Below are 21,907 nucleotides of genomic sequence, written 5' to 3' on the forward strand. Positions count from 1 at the left end.
TGACACACACACACACGGCTATCACAAATTTAACTTGACTCCTGGGTCACAATGAGACCATGAAGAAGACAGACGAGCCTCATCTGTTGCAGACAACTATTTTTAATGAAGAACTAGTCCACACAGGAAACTTCCATGAACTTTGATCTGTTTTCCAAACAGCTACGAAACGCAAGAAAGCAGCTTCTGAGTAACTTATGAGCTGGAGATTCACCTTCCAGCGGAAATATGAGGAAAAAACCTAATTAAACACTTCCCTGAACACAAACAGATGATTAATACAGCTGCTCATTGTGGAGTCCCTTCAGTTGTTGAGCAGCGTGACGGCGTGGAGCATGAAGGGCGCCCCTCTGCTCTGTCGGGTTCCTGGTTCCTTCGGCTCCATCTTCAGACTCACACCAGGATCCACCTGCAGGACCGAGACACACATCAACACAGGGAGCCCAAAATGTGCTTCCAGACGGTCAGAGATCTGACCAATAGTCCCGTAAACGTGTCGGCGCCACACCTGATTCCACTTCTCCACATTCGGATAGTACACCGGCGTGACGGCTTCCCTGGGAGGAAACTTAGTGAACAATCTGCACAGTGAAGCGAGCGAGAGCGGTCGATCAGGTCCAGCTCTGCTGACTCAGGTTAGTGTGTGTGTGTGTGTGTGTGTGACCTGAGGAGGCGGTCCTGGCAGTCGCTCTGCAGGGTGCTGATCCTGTCGGCGTGCAGACGAAGGGTCCCTCTGGGCCCTTCGCACACCAGGCCGTTCATGGCCATCCGCAGGGCGTTGATCTGAAAGGAGGGGACGGGCGCAGAGCGCCGTCGGGTCAAACTGGAGCTCAGACTACTGCTCATCATTTCCACTCCCTTCTTATAGAGCTCATGACTGGCTGGTGTGGTTGCACAGCCGTTTCACCTTTACAGCCACTTCATGATTATACTTGTGCAATCTGATCACAGCTCTGCCTTTACAAAGCTGCTAACAATCAGATCAGGTGACTCAGGCTGCAAAATATGGACAAAACTACACTAAATTGTGTTTCCATGCAGCGTGCATTTGTTTTCTGGATGTCAACATGCACGGCAAATCAGCTGGAGTCCTACTGACCCAGATTATCTTCAGAACAGATCGCACAAATCTAGGAAAAACAACACAACCTCAATCGCAACGGCAGGTTTACCCAACTCCGAGCTCTACTGGAAACACTCCTTTGAGGCCAGAGCTGTATTTACTCTCATCAAGCTTTACTCAAACCACACAGAAGTCGGTCTGTAAACATAACCGAGTTCTGACACAGCAGCCGAGCTGCAATTCGTCTGAATCAGACTGAATATATCAAGTGTGAACGCAACCAGATGACAGCAAAACCATCAGTGTTTTTAAAGACAGAATCGGTGAGAAAAGGGAACACGAGGAGCTGCAGCTCGTTTCCATCTCCGTGAAGCGTCTCACCTCAGTGATGTCCTCCACGTCAAACTTGACGTCAAAGGTCAGCTCGAGGTCGTGCTCGGGTAGAACGGCCTCCTGTGTCTTGCCCCCCCAGCCCAAGCCACAGAGCACCCCGGTGTAGAGCGTCCTCTCCGGGTCGGTGCTGCATCATTAAAAACAGACAACGATCAGCCTGAAGCATCGGCGACCAGAAAACATGACCAAGACGACCTACTGAGGCCGAGCAAACACGCTCCGACACGGCGCTCTCTCTCTCTCTTACCGTAGCTCCATGACGGGGCTGAAGAGCATGGCGATGAGAGCAGGCAGTCCGGGGATGTGCGGCATGAGGGTGGTGTCTCGCAGCAGAATGTTTGAACCTGCAACAGGAGGTGCACAGTGAGAGCAGGTGAGGCTGAACCACAGTCCGACCTCTCCGTCATTCCAAACGCTCGTCTCCGATTTGCTGATTTCTGCCAGCAGTTGTTTGGGCATGCCTGTGTATTTTCTACCTGAGGGACTGACGGACACATCCCCAGCCACCAGCATCCTCTGGTGTTTGTAGTGAGGGTTTTCGTTCAGCGCCAGCGAGTTGATGCTGACCTTGTCGATGATCACATTCCTGCCGGAGGAGAGCGAGATGCATGGGTAAAGAGCGGCCCAGACCTCAGGGCGCTCCTGACGTGTGTTTTCCTTACTTGCACTGCGTCTTGTGGCTCAGGCTGTAGAAGGCTGCCTTGTAGGGGCTGAACGGCCCGTGCAGACGGACCTGTGGTGTTGGAGGGAGCAGTGATCAGACATGAAGCTCTCACTGGTTACTGTGATCCTGGCTGTGGTTCTGGGTGAAGACTAACACACACAGACAGCAGCAGAAATGGCTCCACCTGCTGGCGTTAATTATAATGATCTTAACCCATAGTAACGAGGAAAAAATGAAGTAATGAACTTAATCTGGTTTTAATTACGTAATCCCAGTCAGTGTTGCTGAATACTAGATTCATTCTCAGTTTGACCTTTGTCCTGGACAAGCTGTTGCTCTTTGAGAATCGGGCGAGCAGGCTGTCGATGATCTCCTTCGCTTCGGCCGTGCGGGCCTTGGCGGAGTTGCTGGCCGTGTTGGGGACGTACGAACCATCCTCCAAGTCCTTGTACAGGGACATCAGCATCTCATGGTTATTCTGTCAGGGCACAGAGAGACCGGGACACAGAAGCTGAGAGAAACTCAGCGAGGCAGTGGATCATTCAAGAGGAGCATCAGTTCGGCTAAATGTGGGACAGCCGCAGCTCCCTGCCGTCTCACCTGGGAATCAAAGCTCTCCTCGGCCTTCACCGCATGCCCCTCCTCCATCAGCAGGTCCACCACGCTGATGTTTTGCGTCCCGGTGGTGATGAACAGCTCCACGCGCATGACCCCGAAGAGGATGGAGTAGAGCGACACGAGCAGCAACTGGCCCTTCACCAGGCTGTTGAAGCGGTGCCGGGCGCGGCTGCTCCACGGGTTCCCCAGGATGATGGACTTGGCTGAGGGACACATCCCCGTGACCTGGAACTCCTGAGCCTGAAACGGCGAGCAGCACACCTCTGCGAGACTGGCCGGCGAAGCAGACACCGTTACACAGAACGACCGTTACCTGAAGAGGGTACAACAGCAGGTCGGCTGGAAGCTCTCTGAGGCTGCTGCAGGAAACCGCCACCGTGTTTCCGAAGTCCAAAAAGAAGACCTGGAGAGCCGCAGTGGAGGAAACACTCTCTCAAGAGAGGATTTCTCATAAAGTCCATTAAAATTCAGTAGGGCCGAAACGATTCCATTAAATCGAATAATTCGATTATAAAAAAGCTTCGAATTCAATTCTGTTGCTTCGAGGATTCGTTTAATTGTGTACAGTGAAACTACAGGGAAACCGCTAGCGTGTAGCGCCCGGAACTAAAGCGCAGCCTGTTTCCGCACGGGAGTGTAAGTCGCACGGACGTGTCGGAGCAAGCAGATGGAGCACAGCGCGGTCAAACGACGCGAGAAATGGATAAAGAGCAGAATGAAGAAAATGCTGGCGAAAAGGAGGACGGACAACAAAGAAAACGCCAGAAAATGTCAAACATTTGGGACAACTTTACATGAAAAAAAAAAAGGGAGAGGTCAGTGAAATGCTTGCACTGCCAGGCGGAGCTGGCGTATTGTAACAGCACCACGTCGATGCTAAAAAAAAAAAAAAAAAAAAAGGGACTGTATTCTGAAATTGTTGTTTTGCACTCCTTTGAATGCACTTTAAAATTTTAGGGCATCTGTTGGTTTATAAAGGTAAATGTGCTGTTTTGGACTCAGCCTGAGTATTATTATTTTTGGTTGCTTTTTGCACAAGACCCATGGCAAATTAATATCAATAGGAACTGTTTGATCATACTGAACATTGCCTGCCGTACTTGAAGTGTTCTTTAATAATCAGCTTTCATGTGCATTTTTTTTATAACGAAGGTAAGGCCTTAGCCCTCCCTCAGGTATTTTATTTATTTTTTATTTAAATAATTTGTGAATTAAAAGTGCAATGTTCATCCTAGCAATGAGTGTTCCTGTGCAGTTTAATAAACATTACTGCCAGCATCAATAGTAGTTCATTATTTTATCTGTGGTGAGTTTTATACTTCTCAAAATAAAATAAAAACAAATGTAAAAAAAACCAAACATATATTATCCGATTAATGGATTAATCGACCAAATTAATTGATAGATTAATCAATTACTAAACCAATCGATAGCTGCAGCCCTAAAATTCAGCGACACTTCACTGTTGCTGTGCGAGCGTGAGCAGCACTCACCTCCACCATGTCGCCGCGCACATGCAGGATCTTGGCGCGGTTGTAAACCACCTTCATATTTTTGGAGTACGGCGCCAGGCACAGCAGGTTGGGGTAGAGCGACACGGCCACCGGGTGCAGCGTGCGCCCGTTAATCTCCGCCGTCAGATGGCGCTGCTTTTTCAAGCTGGCGTCGTCGGCTTGGTAGCCCCAGAAATGACCCACCTCCAGCACCTGGAGAGGAGAAACAGTCTGAATGCTCTGCGCCGTTACTGCGAAGTGGAAATCCGTCAGACAAGGCTCGACACGGAGAGCTGACCTCGGTGACGTTCACCACAAAGAAGCGCTTGGACGGGATCTTGTCGGGAGTGAGAGCTCCGCTCATGACCCCCACTGGGCTGACCGTCTGGCGCTCGAAGTCCACGTTCACCCTGAACACCAACATCACACAGGAGTGGGATTTATTGCTTTTCACGTGTCAAGTATCAAACCGCTCAATTAATCCCGTTTAAAATCTGGTAAAATAGTTTATAATTATTAAGAAAAAAAAAAAAAAAACTCCTGAACGCGAACTGGACTCAGCCTCTTCTCATCGGGAGCAAGTTAAATGTAAAAAGTCAATCCTGGAGACTGCAGGACGTCGGAAAGCCCTGGAGTTGCTGCAGCTCGGCGGCGTTACCTCGAGTATTTGAGGCCAGTTATCGGTTTGTTCCCGGTGCAGAGTTCGATCTGCTCAGTGGGGAAGACGGACAGCTCCAGCTGGGGCCTCTGGCGGAGCTGAAGGAGGGACAGGGACACTTCGGGCAGCACCGCAAAGTCCTGGATCGTCCTGAAGAACTCCACATAAGCCCTGACGACACACACAGACACAGATACAAACACAGACAAACTGAAGTGAGACAATTTGATGCTCTGATGCTCTGCTGAACGTTCTCATACCTGGAACTCTCGAAGGAAATGGCTTTGACTTGTCCATACAGGCGGAAGAGTGACTGCAGCTGCTTGTAGTACAGGAAGCTGTACGGCGGAAGGTTCCTCAGCTGGAAAACAACACAACTGTGTCAGGAAATCAAAAGCATCAAACACAAACTCATCGTATTAGAGAGAGTCATGTCAACAATACCAGGCCAGAGTAGAATTATTGCTCTTAAAAAACATTTGGCACTGGAGATACCATCACTGTTGTTCGGGGGTCGAAGCCACTCAAGTCCCTGGAAGCCAAACTGTCAGCGATGTCGCCCTGGAAAAAGTAGTTGGGGTAGTAGGCGCCAGCGATGACCACCTGAAACATGGACGGGCGAGACGATGAGTCAACACACGCTTCGCCCACAGTCTGCGGAGAGGACGTGCTGCGGCGCCACCTGGATGATGAACTTCTGCCTGTGAGAGCTGGTGGTGCTGGAGGACTGCGAGCCCTCCTGGACCTCCATGTTGAACTGAGCCACGCGCCTCTTCAGCTCCTCGTACAGCTCCGCCACCTGAACAGAGTCAGTCCAGCTGCATGGGAGACGCTCACACAGCAGCGCAGGCTGACGTCCAGTTTAGTGAGACTGAAGGCCCGTCCATGCTTCACATGTACGCGTTTCCGCATCCGCTTTGGAAGGTCCGCGCACCACCGATGCGGACGCGCTTTCTCCCATGCTACATTTTGAGCTCAGCTGTGCGCGTCCCATGCTGGCGCGGTGATCCACGCAGCCTCGAGAAGCTTTTCCGGCACTACAGACTGTTTATCTGCTCCTTTATTACGGATTATTTAGAGAAAATTAAGCACATACATTGTCAGTACATTATCTTTAAGTATTAAAGTTTATGTAGCCTTTTTTTTCTGTTCCTGAATCGCGGGGGCGGCGCCGGAGCGATTACTTTTTCACTTCTTTCTGCAGACCTTCTCCTCCCTCCAGACAGTCTCTCTCTCTTTCCACGAGTTTTTCACTCTTTCGGTGTCTTTAAGTGGAGCCATCAGGCTGGAGCTCCGTCTACTTTCACTTTTACCGTCATGTTTTGTTTGCTATGGCGCTCTGGCGCATGCGTACACTTCCGCGACCTGCGCGCAATGCGCAACGCGGTCTCAATTTCTGGCTGCTGCGCGGACGTCTGCGGATCGGTCCGCGCGGACCCTAGCGGACAGGAATTCGTGACGATTTTTACGTCACGCGGACCAACGCGCACCCACGCTCACCCACGTGGACATGTGAAGCATGGACGGGCCTTGAGACCACGAAGGGAAGCAGCAGAGAGACTGGAGGCTGAAAGCTGCACAGTCTTAAAAGTGACTGTAGTTATCCTGGCTTATATGGTCACAAAACATGATGAAATATGACTGGATTCTTATTGCATTGCTGCAGTTGGACTTGAATTATCCTCGAATCCTGAGAAATGTGTGGAAGTGTTCTGACCCGGTGCTCAGCAGCCTCTGTACCTCTTTGATCCTCTTGATTTGAATGAAGTTCTCTTTTCCCCAGGCATTCTCATCCTAAAGAGGAAAACAATAAGGATCTCTACATTACCTGGAGAAAAACTAACAATAGGACACAATTCTTCTTTTAATCGTCTATTACATTCACACAATCAACAATTCCAGGCTCTTCAAACTCCTAAACATCTGTATAGGTATGAACAGCTCGGGATTGGTCTCAGTATCTGCTACAGAGTGTGAACTGATGCCCCCTTGTGGTTTTTACCTTGGGATGTCTCAGCAGTCCTTTCTTTTTGGCTGAGTGCCATGACTGATATAGAGAAACAGCAAGCTTTAATCAAACCGCAATACATGTAAAAACTGAAAAAAAGAGGATTATTGATGCAGTTCTACCTGGAAGGCGTTCATGATAGCGATGGCATCACTCGGTATGCCTTGGGCGTAAGACAGCTTGCTCCTGGAACGACAAGAGCTGCTCAGTACAGCAGCAGAAAGTGCCGTAGGCGCTGACAGCAGCCAGCAGGTGAAGCCATGACAACAATCTGAGAAGAGGCTCACGCACAGATGTAAACAAGCAGAGGACAACACAGAGAGCTTCAACATCCATACGATTTGATCTGCATACAGCTTTTAACTTCCTGTTCATCGATTTATCCACCAGTCAGTGAACGGAAAGCATCCCAAACAAACCTGTGGCCTGCGAGCTGCTGTATGAGCGGGATGGCGAAGAAACACTTGAGCGAGCGAGCGGCGGCTGAGGATGAGAGAGAGAGAGGGAGAGAGAAACATGCTGCTGTCAACAGGCGCTCAGGATTTGCTGTGTCCCACAGTCGGGCATGCGTCCAGACGCACCGATGATGAGACACTCGTCCAGGCACCCGAAGACGTGGCCCAGGACGATCAGCTTTCCCAGGTACAGGTCCACGGGCAGCTGGGCCAGCACCCGGCCCAGGAAGGTCAGCTGGCCGTCTGAGTTCCCGCCTCCTCCGTCACTCCTCACAGACAGCGCGCCCATCTGCGGAGAGAAGCGTCCAGGTTACAGCTTTCATTATAACGTCAAAAAACATTGATTTAAGAGGTTTTCATAGGAATAGTTCTCGTTTACTCCTTTAAACAGGGCTAATAAAGAGAGAGACTAAGGTATAATGCTGAGTGACAGCGCTGAGTGGTCAGCTGTCTGCCAAAAATCATCTTCATCATCATCATAACAGGCTCCCTACACTCGGCGTGAACGGCTCTTCTTCCTGACCTCTTTGAGCTGCAGCACACTCTTCACGATGTCGCCATACTTGGGGGGCGAGAGCGCGGCGGAGAGGAGGGACGGGGGGTCGCCCATGTCCAGCAGCTTCACCTTCAGCACGATGCTGCCCAAGGGAGCCAGCTGACGGGGCGGGCAAATCAGAGCGCAGACACGGTCAAAGGTTCAATCTAAACACCGACGAAGGGAAACAAAGAGAGAGAGAGAGAGAGAAAAAAAAAGGTGTGTTGGGCGTCCTCACCAGCATCTCAGGAATCATGTATTCTGTGACCTCTTTCTGCCAGAAGTGTTTGGTAATCAGACGATAGCAGTAGCCCTTGGACACTCGGCCAGCCCTCCCTGACAGGAGAGAGAGGGATGAAGTGTGAGAACACTGCTCACACTTCACAGTCACGCCTCGGAGCTGCGGTCTCGTACCTCTGCGCTGGTTGCAGCTGGTTTTGGAGGCCCAGGTGAGACACAGCGACTGGTAATTCGTCTCGGGGTCACACATCAAGCGGCGGGCCAGGCAGAAGTCGATCACTAGGAGGGGGCAAAAGCAGAATACAATTTTTTTTTTTAAACAACACAAAATAACACAAAGTAAGTTTGATAAGAAAACTTGCAGATCTTGCATTTTTGAAATAATGTAAAAACAACCAAGAGGGGACTTCCGGTGAATCCATGTGCGAGGCAGACGTGTAATTTTTTGCTCTGTCTCAATCGGCTTAAAATCGTTCCCAAATTCAGAATTTTAACTCGCTAATTCACGCAGCATTAAAATGAGTGGGAGCAAGCCACAGAGAGGTCAGAAGAGCTCTAAAAATATATCGATAAGTCAAACTACAACGAAGAAAGACCAAATGGATGCCTCCATCAATGAGGTTAGCACCGAGCTAACTAGCAAAGAAGCTAAGGAACCAGGAGACGAAATGCTTCGCGAAATCTACTCCATCTCCAAAGATCTCCGTGAGTTCAAAAACGACATACACGCAGCTATCTCCGAACTCAAGGGAGATATAAAGAAGGACCTGAAAGATGAGATGACTGCGCTAAAAGAAGAGCTTAGCCACAAGCTAGCAGAAATGGGGACGGCGCTGCAAGACCAAGCTCAAGCTATCTCAGAGGCAGAGGAGCGCATTTCCGATGTCGAAGCTAGCGGCTCTGTTACCAAAGAGGCTCTGCTCTGTCTGCTAAAAGAACAACGCAAACTGCAGCAAAAGGTGACCGATTTGGAAAGCAGGTCTCGAAGAAACAATATCCGGATATATGGTGTGCCTGAGGAAGCTGAAGGAGACTCCATGATAAAGTTTATTGACAGTCTCCTGACCACAGAGCTTCCCTTACCTGAAGGGATGCCACTCAAGATACAGCGTGCTCACAGGGCTTTGGTCCAGAAGCCGGGACCCGATGCTACTCCACGGTCTGTTGTCGTAAACTTCCTCCAGTTCGATGTTAAAGAAACTGTCCTCAAATTAGCTTGGAAAAAGAAGGTCCTCGTTAACAACAAGCAGGTGTTTTTCGACCATGATTACGCCTCCGAGGTCATGGAGAAACGCAGAGCTTACGGAGGAATCAAAAAAGCACTCAAACAACAAGGCATTCGCTTCCAAACGCCGTTCACGAGGATCCGCATTCATTGGAACACCGGCCCGCGGACCTACGAGGACGCACAGACAGCTGCGCTGGAGCTGAAGGCGCGGGGGATTCCTGTAAACACCGCTGGAGGGGAGCCGGGTTCCAGTATGGAGAAGCGTGTACTCGAAGCGTTTCCATGGCAACAGACCGACGCGGGAAGCGGAGCGAGAGGAATGGAGACACGAGTGAGAGATAAGCTCCAGGAGTTCAAGAGGGCTGACAAACAATAAAAATTGGTGTCCATGTGGTAAAATAACTGAATTCACAGGTTGCAATCAGGACACTGTGAGTATTACTCTTCCCTCTTATTTAAAGTAATGTAAGGTGTCGATTGAGCAGGCAATTGCCGTGACTTTTTTGTTGGACTCATCTAGAGGGTGTGGAATGTACATGCTGGACAGACATTTCGCCACTAGGGAGGGCCCCAACCATTCGGAGGGTCATAACCCTCCACCTTCCAACAGGGACCTTAGAGGGACAACGCCCCCTCTAAACCAGGAAGTCCACGTTTTTGTTCTGATGTTGTTGAAGTTATGTTACTGTTTTATGTTACAAGCAGGGGAGTTTTATTTTTCTATTTTTATTGTGAGTGATCTGTGCTTCAAAAGTTCACTATTACAGGCATGCAATGCTGTGCTCAAACTCTGTTTGGTGACTGACATTGAATGATCAAGTTTATTTCGTTAAATGTTAATGGGCTTCTCAGTCCAGTCAAGCAATTCAAACTTCTCAGAAAATTAAAGAGAGAAAATATAGACATTGCATTCTTGCAAGAAACTCATATGACGGGAAAAGAACATGAAAAACTTAAAAGACAGGGATTTAAATATATGTTTGCTTCTTCGAATGGATCAAAACATACAAGAGGTGTTGCTATATTGATCTCTGCGAGAGTAATATACGAACATATATGTACAACTAGTGACAAAGAAGGCAGATTTATATTGATAAAGGGAAGAGTTAATGGGAATTTATTTACCTTCTACAATGTATATATTCCCCCAGGATCAGAATCTGATTTTTATATACAAATACTGGATAAGACTGCAACAGAAACTCAAGGGACTCTCATATGTGGAGGAGATTTTAATGTCACTCTGAACCCTCGTCTCGATTCTTCAGGAACAAGAACATCCCAAGCCCAGAAAATAACTAAGAAAATAAACTCAATGATGTCAGAAATAGGACTAATTGATGTCTGGAGACAGCTGAATCCATCTACTAGGGACTACACATTCTTCTCATCTCCACATTCAACATATTCGAGAATTGATTACTTCCTACTGTTTGGCACAGATTTCAGCAAAGTACAACACTGTAGTATTGGAACAAGGGATTTTTCTGATCACTGTTCATTATATTTATCCCTAACAGCTACATATAGACAGAAATTTACTCACTGGAGGTTTAACAGTAGTATATTGAATAAATGTAGAATTGAACAGTTTGCAAAAGACATATCAGATTACTTAGAATACAATGATAATGGTGAGGTGACACCACCAGTAGTCTGGGATGCCTGTAAAGCAGTAATGAGGGGTAAAGTGATTGCTGTAACATCTTTTCTCAAGAATCAAAGAATGAAAAGACTCATCTGCCTGCAACATGATTTGGAAAGACTGGAATCCAAACATAAAGATTCCAGGGATCCAAAAATTAATATAGAAATGACAGGAATAAGAAACCAGATTGAGGAGATAAATAGGCAAGAAATTCAGAAGAATCTAATTTTTATCAAACAAAATTACTATGAAGCCGGTAGCAAACATGCAAAATTACTGTCTTATAAATTACGTAAACAACAGGCAGATAATACAATATACAAGATAAGAAACTCTGAAACTAAAGAAATCTACCATCAAATGGAGGACATTAAAGAATGCTTTAGGAACTATTATAAGAAATTATATTCACAACCTCGCACTGACAATGACCACAAAATGGAGATGCTATTTGAGTCATTAAAATTACCAAGTCTTACTGAAGACCAAAATAAAAGACTAACTTCACAAATAACAAAAGAGGAAATTTATTCAGCCATAGCCAAATTAAAAAATAAGTCCCCTGGAGCAGATGGATTTACATCAGAGTGGTACAAAAACCTAAAAGAAGCTCTGTTACCTATTTTACTTAAAACATTCAATTGGGTTTTGTTAAAAGGAGAAATTCCGGATTCATGGAATGAGGCAATTATCTCAGTAATCCCTAAAGGGGAGAAAGACAAACTTGATTGTTCAAATTACCGACCAATTAGTGTTCTGAACCTTGACTACAAATTATTTACTTCAATTATTGCTGAAAGATTTGGAAAAATTATAGCTGGTTTAATCAATTTGGACCAAACAGGATTTATTTCATCCCGTCAGACACATGATAACATTCGAAGATCTCTACATATCATTAGACACATAAAGCAAAATAAAATACAGGCCATGATGTTAAGCTTAGATGCTAAAAAAGCCTTTGACTCTGTTCGATGGAAATTCTTATTTAAAGCAATGGAAAATTTTGGTTTTGATAAAGTCATTATCAATACAATAAAAGCTTTATATAAAAAACCGTCAGCAAAATTGAAAATCAATGGTGAGTTAACTGACTCTTTTGGGCTTGGGAGATCTTCAAGACAGGGCTGCCCATTAAGTCCGCTTTTATTTGCAATCTTTATTGAGCCACTGGCACAGTGGATAAGGCAGAACAATACGATTAAAGGCATAAAAATGGCAGCAGGGGAGCAGAAGCTGGCCTTGTTTGCGGATGATGTCCTTGTGTATCTCTCGAGCCCAACAGATTCACTGCCTGAGCTGATGTCAATACTGGAGGAATATGGGTCATATTCAGGATACAACCTTAACGAACAAAAAACCCAGGTTCTTAACATACACTACAACCCCCCTCAGTATCTTCTTTCAAAGTACCAACTGGACTGGGATAAGAAATACATAAAATATCTGGGAATAGTCTTACCTACCGATTTATCTAAATTAGAAGAAATGAATTATGGCCCTTTGAAAAAACAAATTATTTCGGACATTAACAGATGGAATTTAATTCCTTATCTAAACATAAGTTCACGTATTGAATCAATTAGGATGAACGTCTTACCAAGACTTTTATATTTATTTCAATCTGTGCCGATCGAAAAACCGGAGCAGTACTTCTCAGAGTGGGATAAAACCATCTCACGATTTATCTGGGCTGGGAAAAAACCAAGAGTAAGATACAAATTTTTGCAACTGCCAAAGGAGAAAGGAGGATTGTCCCTGCCATGTCTGTTTGACTATTATAGATCTGCTCAATTACGGCCACTGATTGGTTGGTGCAAACCCACTTACAGATCAAGATGGAAAGAGATAGAGAGCACAATGGGGAGAGGACTGCCAATCAACACATTAATAGGAGACCCTTCTTTAATCAGTCATTTGTCAGACTCTGATAATCCATATGTAACTAGCTCATTAAAGACGTGGAAGGGAATAATTAAAAAGTACCAATTGGGAGGGAGGGCTACAATCTTGAAATGGTTTGCTTATGATCCAGAGTTCTTGCCCAGTAAACATGACACAAGATTCAAAGAGTGGTCTGCAAAGGGGCTGACAACTTACTCCTCACTTCTAAAAAAAGGTATTTTATTAAGCTTCCAGGACCTCAGGGATAATTATAATCTGCAAAATCATGACCATTTTAGGTATTTACAAATTAGGGACTTTATTAAGAAGAAAAAATTTGAAACTAACATGACAAATGGAATTGAAATTCTGGATATTTTTCAAAAAGCCTGCAATGATGGCACCTACAAAAAAATAATTTCTAGACTATACCGTGCTCTCCAGAATTTAAAGGGAGATCATACTCTTGAGATTAAAACAAGATGGGAAGTAGAGGGCAATATCACCATAACAGTAGAGGAATGGGACAGAACCTGCAGACAGCAACGGTTAACAACAAGCTCTCCTTCCTGGCGGGAATACAGTTGGAAGAACCTGATTCGTTTCTTTTGTACTCCAGCACAGAAAATTAAGTACTGTAATCAAACTGCTTGTTGGAGGTCCTGTGGAAATACGAAGGCAAACCATTTTCACATTTTTTGGGATTGTCCCTCTGTGGCTCCATTTTGGAAACATGTCCATGGCGTCCTGGAGGCAGTTTTTAAGTTTAAAATAAGTTTCACCTTCAAAATCATGTACCTTAACGACTTAGAAGATCTTGTATGTAGAAAGGGAGACAAATCTTTATTACGATTTTTATTAGTAGCAAGCAAAAAAGCCCTGACAAGAAAATGGTTGAAAAAAGTCATACCTACTATAAATGATTGGATTGATGTTGTCTACACTATATACATTATGGAGAGAATCACATTTAAACTGAGATGTAAAATGGATATTTTTGATGACATTTGGTCAAAGTGGCTCACGTATGCTTGCACAGTAAGGCCTGATTTTGTATAGTAACAACTGGTGTAAAGGTTGCTGAAGTAATGAAACTTCCCCCTGCTGTTTGTTCTACTATTGTTTTGTAATTGTGTTGTTTTTTTTTTTCTTCTTCTTGAAACAACAATAAAAAGTAAATTAAAAAAAAAAAAAAAAAAAAAAAAACAACCAAGAGAACTCACCGTATTTGACGTCTGGCACAGTCACTGAACTTTCGGCGATGTTGGTGGAAAGTATAACCTGCAAAATCAAGAAAATCCTCTATCAAACACGTATGGCGCGGCGTACACGGCGGCTTTCGATCGGTGGGTTCGTACCTTCCTGTATCCAGGGACAGGAGACAGGAACACGACGTTCTGCTCCTCCAGAGTCACCGTGGAGTGCAGGGGATAAACCTGCAGTCTGGAAGGCAGCAGTTCAACCTCAAGATTCGTTTGACATGCGTGGAGCGTCTGCTGGCTTTAAGGAAGTGCTCCCATCGCCATGAAGGAACATTCAACGCGCTCACCTTTTGTGAACCAGCTTGGCCAAAGCTTCCTGCATGTAGTAGATTTCATTCAGACCCGGGAGGAAGACCAGAACGCTGCCTCTCTCTGATGAAGCCGTGGCTCCGTCTTTGGCTGCAGCACTACACACAGGACAACTCAAGTCAATGACGAGTGTGTGAGGCGTGTGTTGACTTGTATGAGCGGTCCCGACAGCCTCACCTGGTGTCCTTCCCCTCCATTTCGTCAAAGCTCTGGATCAGATTGATGGCTAAATTGTACATCTCCTCTGAGATGAACGGCTCATCTGGGTGAGTTTTGTCAACCTGTTAAAGAAACGACATTCACACAACAACTCGGCTCCGGTGAAGGAAACATGAGCAACACCGACTCTTTGATGTTTTTTTTTTTACCATGTTAGGAAACATTTTGAGAAGGTCATCCAGGTAAAACTGCTCGATGGCGAAGGGCGCCCCCTCCAGTTCAAACACATAGGCTGGCTTCATTCTGCCGTGAACGGGCATGGCGAAGTAATCAGCAAACTCCTTGCAGTTAATGGTGGCCGACATGAGGATTATCTGAGAAAAACAGAACAGCGCAGGGTCCTGGGTGTCAAGCGTGAAAAGGGAGACATGAGGACAGAAAAGATTTCCTTCAATCCAACACTTACTTTGACATGATGGGAGTTGGAATGGAGGAGCTTCCTCAAGACCAGCAGGAGGAAATCCATCTCCTCTGTTCGCTCGTGAACCTGGAAGGAGTGATTCATTAAACCAGAAATGATCTAGAACGACTGAAAACCACAACACAGGCAGCAACTGCAGGAAAATATTTGCATCTGATTTAACAGGCAGTGAAATCAAATTTTAAAAAAAATTGTCAACCAAAACCATAAAAACAGTGATTTATGAAAAAAAAAAGAAAAAAAAAAGTGTTTTTTTTTTGTTTGTTTGTTTTTTCTACCTCATCCAGAAAAATGTGAGTGTACTCTGCAAGGCATTTGGATGAAACCACTTTTTGGAGCAGCACCCCGGTCGTCATGTAGATCAGTCGCGTGTGCACAGTCGCCACTCTTTCCAGGCCAATCTAAAACAACACAAACCAATCAGTTAAATTCAGTTTCTGTTCTTCATTCTGAAGGTTCGATAAGTTCTGAGGCTCTAAAAGAGGCTCGTTTTGGTGGGAAATGGGGGAAAAGACTATTGTAAATGTGCAGCGCTCTGTACACCTGGATGTTCTGGGTTAGCTTCATTCATTCATTTCTTTCCTGGCAGCCTATTGAAAATGTCATGCAGGATGACATTCCTGCGTGCGGACAGAAGTCGTAGCGGCTGCCACGTCTGATTGGGTGGAGGTTGAAATCCTGCAGTCAAACTGTCATTTCTACGTAGCACAGAGTAGCGTGAAAGTCTTCAAAGCTGCTGTCTTCACATGACTGTCTGTGTTGACACAAGTACGGACAGTTTCATTACTTCTGTTTGATCTCAATCATTTTATCTGGTTTATCAATTTACTCTAACAAAAACCTAACATGATCAGGATGTGTGCAGAAAGCCCTCCTCCAGAACAGAGAGGGTGTGTTACGTAATTTTTTTTCTCCCTCAAACCAATATTTACTGTTTATTATTGCTCATCCTAAAACCACAAAGGTCTGCACCGAGCGGAGGAGACAGCAGTTATTATTAGACACACAGTTACAGAGCTCTGCATAACACAAGCAGTCATCTCAGCGACAAAAGCACACACATCAACACAAACACCGGCTTTAAGTTGAGAAACAAAATGCACTCAGTGCTACTTGACAGAAATTAGCACAGTCACTGAAGTCTTGCATCGAATGTGCAAATCCAGTTCTGTATCTGCAGGTTGAAGAGCTGCACCCACCTGATAACCCACCAGACTACCCAGGGTACACTTCCGCTGTGCAGCAACCCAGCGAGCAATGCTGCTGGCTCCAATCTTGCGTGGTTGGGTGACCACGATGTTGCACGCTTGCTTTTTCTCATTGCAGTGGTCCAGAATGTACTGTGGCAGCTGGGTGGTCTTGCCACTGCCTGTGGACCCTCGGATGATCACGACAGAGTTCTGCTCGATCAGGGAAATCAGCTGGAAGCGTGCACACACACAGAACACGCACACATTAAGTTTTAAATTACAGCTCAAGACAGATGTGTTGAGGACAGATTGACAGTGAATTGTGACTTTTCAACGTGCATTCTGAAACCACGGCTTGAACCCAGATCCTCTTACATCCCGTTTGGCATTTCATGCTAACAAAAACAGACGGGCTTATGTAAAGTTAGACACTGTCCTGCAGCATCCAATAACTTTGTGCTCATCTTGAAGGAACAGTGAACGCTAAAGTGCTCCAGTCTCCCGAGGACATGACAGTTTCAGCTAAAAGATAAAAGGACCCAAAGTAAAGAAAGAAAAAGAAAGAAAAGGAGGATGAGAGAGCATCAGACCATCAGACACTGGCTGATTGAACGGACTCTGCGTCGTACCTTCTCTCTGTCCTTAGTTATGGGGAATGTTGGGTATGTGTGGCCGCCCAGAGGAGGAGGATCAAGATGAGGATGAAGAGGAGGAGGAAGAGGAGCAGCACCTACAAACACAACATTGGAAGACAAGAGAAATCGTTTTTTCAACCAAACAACAGCATTATTATTTTGCTCATCTATGTGACCGTGGTTGATGTAGACGTAGTGAAAGGCAGGTGAAACACCAACGCTCAAGTTCTGCTGCCTCTGGGTTTTGGACTCTTTCTCCATCTGGGGTCACGTTTCCCAGGATGTCCTCTTCAAAGACCTCCGGTGAACTGAAACAGAATTATCAACAGCTTGCTAAAGATGAACAAAATCACGATGGTCGACTGTAATGTTACACTGGTTAACTGACAAAAAACATGCATTAGTAGGTTTATTCTTTGCAATAATGCATGAGGGACAAACATGGATGTGTGAAGTGAGTTTCATCCAAATCACAGTTAAGAGTTTTAGTTTCTAATGAAACACAAGCTAACAAATCATTTCCAATACTTCACCATCTCTCTGTTACGAAAAAATATCCAATGACACAGAAGTCATGTAGGATTGGTTCATTACTGGATCTGGTGATCCTGCTGCAGGATCCTGGTCTTATAATTACATGAACATCAAATGGCTTTGAATCCCAGCGTCTCACTGCTTGATTTCCAGTTCTAAGTTGACTCAGTAAGTGTGTCCTCTCGACTTTCCTCCTGGTCAGCTGGAGCAGGCCCGCAGCTCCGTCACCGCAGGAGCCTTCCCAGCTGTGTGTGCAGGATTTCACCACAACAGCAGACACACACCCTGACAGTACGGAGAGGAGCTGGAGCACAACACACACCCACGGCTTGAGCGCACACATGCACTGCCGTCCTTCCCTCTTTCTCTCCAATGCACACATTTCACGCGAGCTGGGAAGCAGCTGACCTTACAAAGCTGCACAGTGCGCAGGGGAGAGTGGGGTGAAAGGAGAAGAGAGGTGACAGCTCTTAGTTAGCATAGTGTGACTAACTCTCCTGGAAAAAAAAGAGTGCGTGACAGGAGCAGGAGGAGGACAAAGCCAAGAACCACGGCAAGACTAAAAGAAACGCTTCCTACGAGCAGGACGAGGACGGCTGCAGCCGACATTTGACACAAAGGGACGTGGTCAAACAGAGCGCTGGAGTTAAGATTACACAGACTCATCCATGGAGACGAGAAGCTGCAGGCTGCACTCGGTGAAAAGCTCATCTTCAGCCCATTTCTAAACTGCTCAGAGAACAGGCAGCGGTGCAGTTTCCACAGCTGTGAGTACTCATCTCTTTCTCTCACGTAGTCTTCAGTGTAATAACTGATTTCTGGACATAATGAAGAGCTGCAGTTTAGTCATTTAACTGAAAAGAAGCAACTTGAAAAGTTCTGCTTTGAAACACGGTACAGTCTGTGAGCTCTGAATCTTCAGAGATTTAATTCACCTGGTCTATGATGGATCATCAGTTTAAAAAAAAAAAAAAAAAAAAAAAAAAAAGCCAAACACACACAAAGCTGTTCATCAGCTCGTTTCACTGAAGTCATTGCCATCAGGCCAGAGTTCAGACAGTGTGTTAAACTGATCTCTCACTGTACTGAAAAGCTACAGCGATTCTGTGGAGGTGACGCTATCCTGACGGAGTTGTTGTTCTCCAGTCTTCAGGGAGCGTGTGCTGAGGGGACCATGCCTCTGTTCAGCTGGATGAAATGGCCTCACGAGACACCGAGACCGGCTCAGACCGGGACGCCGTCTCCCAGGGGCTCCGGGGTCGCTCCGAGCCGCATGCTGATCACGGAGCTCCTCTGGCACGTGGAGGAACGGGAGCGGCTGGCCAGGGAGGTGGAGCGGGAGCACAGGCTGGCCCACGACGCCCCGAGTCTCCACTGGTTCCAGAAGTACCCCAGGTTACGGACACTCATCCCCTCCTCCGAGCTGCGCCAGCTGGAGTTCCTGTGCGCCCAGATCCCGCCGGTCCACGCGGCCGCCGTCCTCTCCAGGTGTGTGGCGGCCGCGATATCTGGGCTTCACGTTAGTGCGCCGTCAACAGTGGCTAGCTGCTACAGCGTCGACACGAGGCCCGACAGGAGGCACAGTGTAGAGGAGCGACAGGGAGAAGGAGGCAGGGGGGAGCTGCCAGGGCAGCCATCACGTGTTACCATCACACACACACAGACGGCGTCGGGTGTTAACATGTGAAGGACACACTGGGAGGCTGACTGAGGTCTGGCTGCGGCACTTTAGACTCAACATCTGTTAGTCAGGAGGATGGAAGAAAGGTAAATGAGCTGTTAGACATGGTAGAGCACTGTGACCTACTTAATCATTTCCTATAAAAATCACTAGTAGGTCACTCCTGTGAGTTTATATAACCAGATAACTGAAGAACAGAATATTCGTGACACTTGTTTGCCAGAGCTGCAGGAGTAAATGTGCATCCCTAATCATTGCATTTTTAACTGAAACACTTTGTTTAAATTATTTTTCATTAATTTCCACAGTATTGATTCCTCTTTGACCTCATGTCATCTGATCCATCACCTAGAAATACTGCTGCCCTCTACTGCCTTCGTCTCAAACTGCACCTGTTAAATACACAAACTATCAAAGTCATCATTTTTTGTCAACTAACTGCAGTCTGCATCGCGCTGATAGAAATCTCACTCCTCCACAGGTTTCGTGAGGTGCTTGCCTCAAACAACATCCGGCCCTGGGAACTGTCGTCCGTCTTCAAGCAGGTGCTGAGAGACTTCCTGAGCCAGGAGGAGCCCCTCGAGCCGGACGACCTCCCGCTGCAGCGCGAAAACTCTACACCGATGCAGACCTGGACCAGCCGCTACAAGATGAAGCAGGGCTTCGTCACGCCCACCGTCCCACACTGTGGAGACCACCCCAGGGAGGAGATCCCAACGGTCTCTGGGTACGTGGACCGGGCCATGAGGAACTCCAGTTCGTTCGCAGGCCACAAAGACTGGGACCTTCCATACTATTATCCAACGCCCCACAGGCCGAGAGAGACGCACAGCACTACGCTGTGACCAGACTCACTCCTGACCGTGTGTGTTTCCACACACAACATCACTGGCAGGATTCTTCTGTGTTTTGTAGACATGGCAGTTCATATGTTTATATTTTCAGACATGTTTAACTCAATAAAATAGCAAATTTTAGTTTTTAACTGTTAGTTTTTGTCATTTTACTTCTGCTTCTTTTCATTAAGAGTCCTTTTTAATGACATTGTTTTTCAGCATGTAACGTACATAAACAGTAATTTTATTGGGTAAAAAACTGAATAAAGAAGCCTAATGACAATACATTTGCCAATGACATAAGCCTATCTAGCCAGAAAATAGGGGTTTAGAGTTTGACACCAGCAGAGTTTTATTTCTTTTTTTGTGTTGTAATCATCCTGTGATTCATCGTCTTCTAGGATGTTGTAAGTGTACAAAACTTCAACTGTGTGACTATTTAGTTGAATCATTTTAATTTTATGGGCATAAATTGCAAAAATAAAAATCTACAACTTCCTAGTAACGCAACATTTTTTTAATATATTTTTATGTTTGTTAAATACAGATTTAAAAAATGTTACAAAAACAAACTCAAGTGAAACATCACTCTCTAGCTTTAAAGCATGGGAGAACAAGCTTCTTCAGAGATTCAACTGCAGGCATTATTATCTGCTGTTAATGGGATCCACAAGAGAAAAAGAACCCATTTTCTGCAAGTTAGATGTTCTCAATATTTACACTGTCTGCAAATATTGCGTTCAAAGTATTTTACCACTTTAATTGCCTGCATCACATTATAAATGAATTCTGCAGTCAAAATACACGTGCTCATAATATATTAACCTGTTTTGCTTTTTGACTTATTCGTTATGGTTTCCTTGAAGAATTACAATAGGTGTCCCCTATTCTGCTGAGAGGGGAAAGAACCCCCTGAAGCATCTGAACCGGTGCATCCTGTCTGCAGTACAGCAAGGAAGAAATGGAAAAGCATCAGACGAAAAACAGGCGAGTCCCTCAACAAGATAAAAAAGGGAGTTCTGAGACTGTCATACAGAAAATGGCTTCACAGAAGTAAAGCACAAAATCAGAGCTGAATTCACCTTTTGTGGTGAAAAACAGGAGAATGAAAGTTTGAAACCGATTTAAGAAGATTGTGTGTGTGAACCCTAACAGAAAAAGACCTCAAATATCATACAACAGTGTATGTTGGAGTGACTTCACTGAAATTCACCATGTTTGTCATATTGTGTTTTTGCAGAGTTAAAAATTGATTTATATCCCCATTCGTTCATTTCCATATCCTCACCATCCAGCAGAGGGCGCTGCACCACAGTTACTCTCTTAACCTCATGGTGCAGATATTTTATTACAAAACTTTATATCTACAAAAACTGAATATGCCACAATATAAAAAAAAACAACCTTAATGCGTTAGCTAAACTCGGAAATATTTAGGCATTTGAAGGCACAAAGAAGGCCTTCTTGGGCGGAAATAGGAAATACGATTTCTTTATCAAGGCCACTTGTACAACGTTTGAAAAATTATGATATCTAAATGTATGTAGTGTCAATAAAGTAGAACACACAAAGACACAAAAGTAAAGACACATTTAGTGGTGAACCATAAACTGAACTATGTCTTAGCCGCCCTGTCACTTTGGTGCGCCTGGTGACTTAGCATGCTAACGAGCGAGCTAGCATCTTCATACCTGCTCCTTTTCGACGAGACTGCGTCCGATTTGGTTTCGGGAGCTTCTTCTGAAAGGCTAACGTTGGCAAACGTGGTCCCCGACGTGAACCAGCATGATATCTGCTCCGCAGTGAAGGCTTTCTTCATTTTTCGAGGTTTTAATAATTAAGATGATTTCTCCAACGTGCTTCAGAAGCGCCGAGTTGGGGGTGGTGTGGGGGGGTGGGGGTGGGTGAGAGGTGTGCTGTGCTGCCTCCAGTG

At 45.7% G+C, this 21,907-nt stretch overlaps 2 protein-coding genes across 2 annotated transcripts; one reads left to right on the forward strand and one right to left on the reverse strand.

Annotated features, from left to right (window-relative positions):
• Positions 1–25: 25 nt before the first annotated feature.
• On the reverse strand, positions 26–21,793 carry tdrd9 (tudor domain containing 9). Its single transcript, XM_030117443.1, has 35 exons — positions 21,666–21,793; positions 18,688–18,970; positions 16,918–16,971; positions 16,298–16,519; positions 15,377–15,499; positions 15,084–15,164; positions 14,827–14,991; positions 14,636–14,739; positions 14,437–14,556; positions 14,246–14,330; positions 14,111–14,168; positions 8,302–8,406; positions 8,126–8,223; positions 7,876–8,007; positions 7,479–7,641; positions 7,317–7,380; positions 7,020–7,083; positions 6,892–6,936; positions 6,630–6,683; positions 5,572–5,688; positions 5,385–5,492; positions 5,150–5,250; positions 4,890–5,060; positions 4,530–4,641; positions 4,232–4,444; positions 3,052–3,141; positions 2,721–2,978; positions 2,434–2,598; positions 2,119–2,189; positions 1,933–2,042; positions 1,704–1,800; positions 1,445–1,583; positions 665–783; positions 509–581; positions 26–409 (listed from the first exon to the last, which is right to left on the reverse strand). The coding sequence occupies exons 1-35, from the start codon at positions 21,791–21,793 to the stop codon at positions 305–307; spliced, it is 4,197 nt and encodes a 1,398-aa protein (XP_029973303.1). The 3' UTR covers positions 26–304.
• Positions 18,060–19,983, forward strand: rd3l (RD3 like). The gene is made up of 3 exons (XM_030117673.1): positions 18,060–18,224; positions 18,604–18,945; positions 19,620–19,983. The coding sequence occupies exons 2-3, from the start codon at positions 18,632–18,634 to the stop codon at positions 19,981–19,983; spliced, it is 678 nt and encodes a 225-aa protein (XP_029973533.1). The 5' UTR covers positions 18,060–18,224; positions 18,604–18,631.
• Positions 21,794–21,907: the final 114 nt, after the last annotated feature.

The sequence above is a fragment of the Salarias fasciatus genome, chromosome 19, assembly GCF_902148845.1.
Source record: "Salarias fasciatus chromosome 19, fSalaFa1.1, whole genome shotgun sequence".
NCBI lineage: Eukaryota > Metazoa > Chordata > Actinopteri > Blenniiformes > Blenniidae > Salarias > Salarias fasciatus.

Coding starts and splice junctions, on each gene's coding strand:
- tdrd9 (XM_030117443.1), bottom strand. CDS start 21,793: ATGAAGAAAGCCTTCACTGCGGAGCAGATATCATGCTGGTTCACGTCG. Junction 8,224..8,301: donor CAGCTGCAACCAGCGCAGAG/GTACGAGACCGC, acceptor CTCTCCTGTCAG/GGAGGGCTGGCCGAGTGTCC. Junction 5,251..5,384: donor ACCCCCGAACAACAGTGATG/GTATCTCCAGTG, acceptor GTTGTTTTCCAG/CTGAGGAACCTTCCGCCGTA.
- rd3l (XM_030117673.1), top strand. CDS start 18,632: ATGCCTCTGTTCAGCTGGATGAAATGGCCTCACGAGACACCGAGACCG. Junction 18,946..19,619: donor GCGGCCGCCGTCCTCTCCAG/GTGTGTGGCGGC, acceptor ACTCCTCCACAG/GTTTCGTGAGGTGCTTGCCT.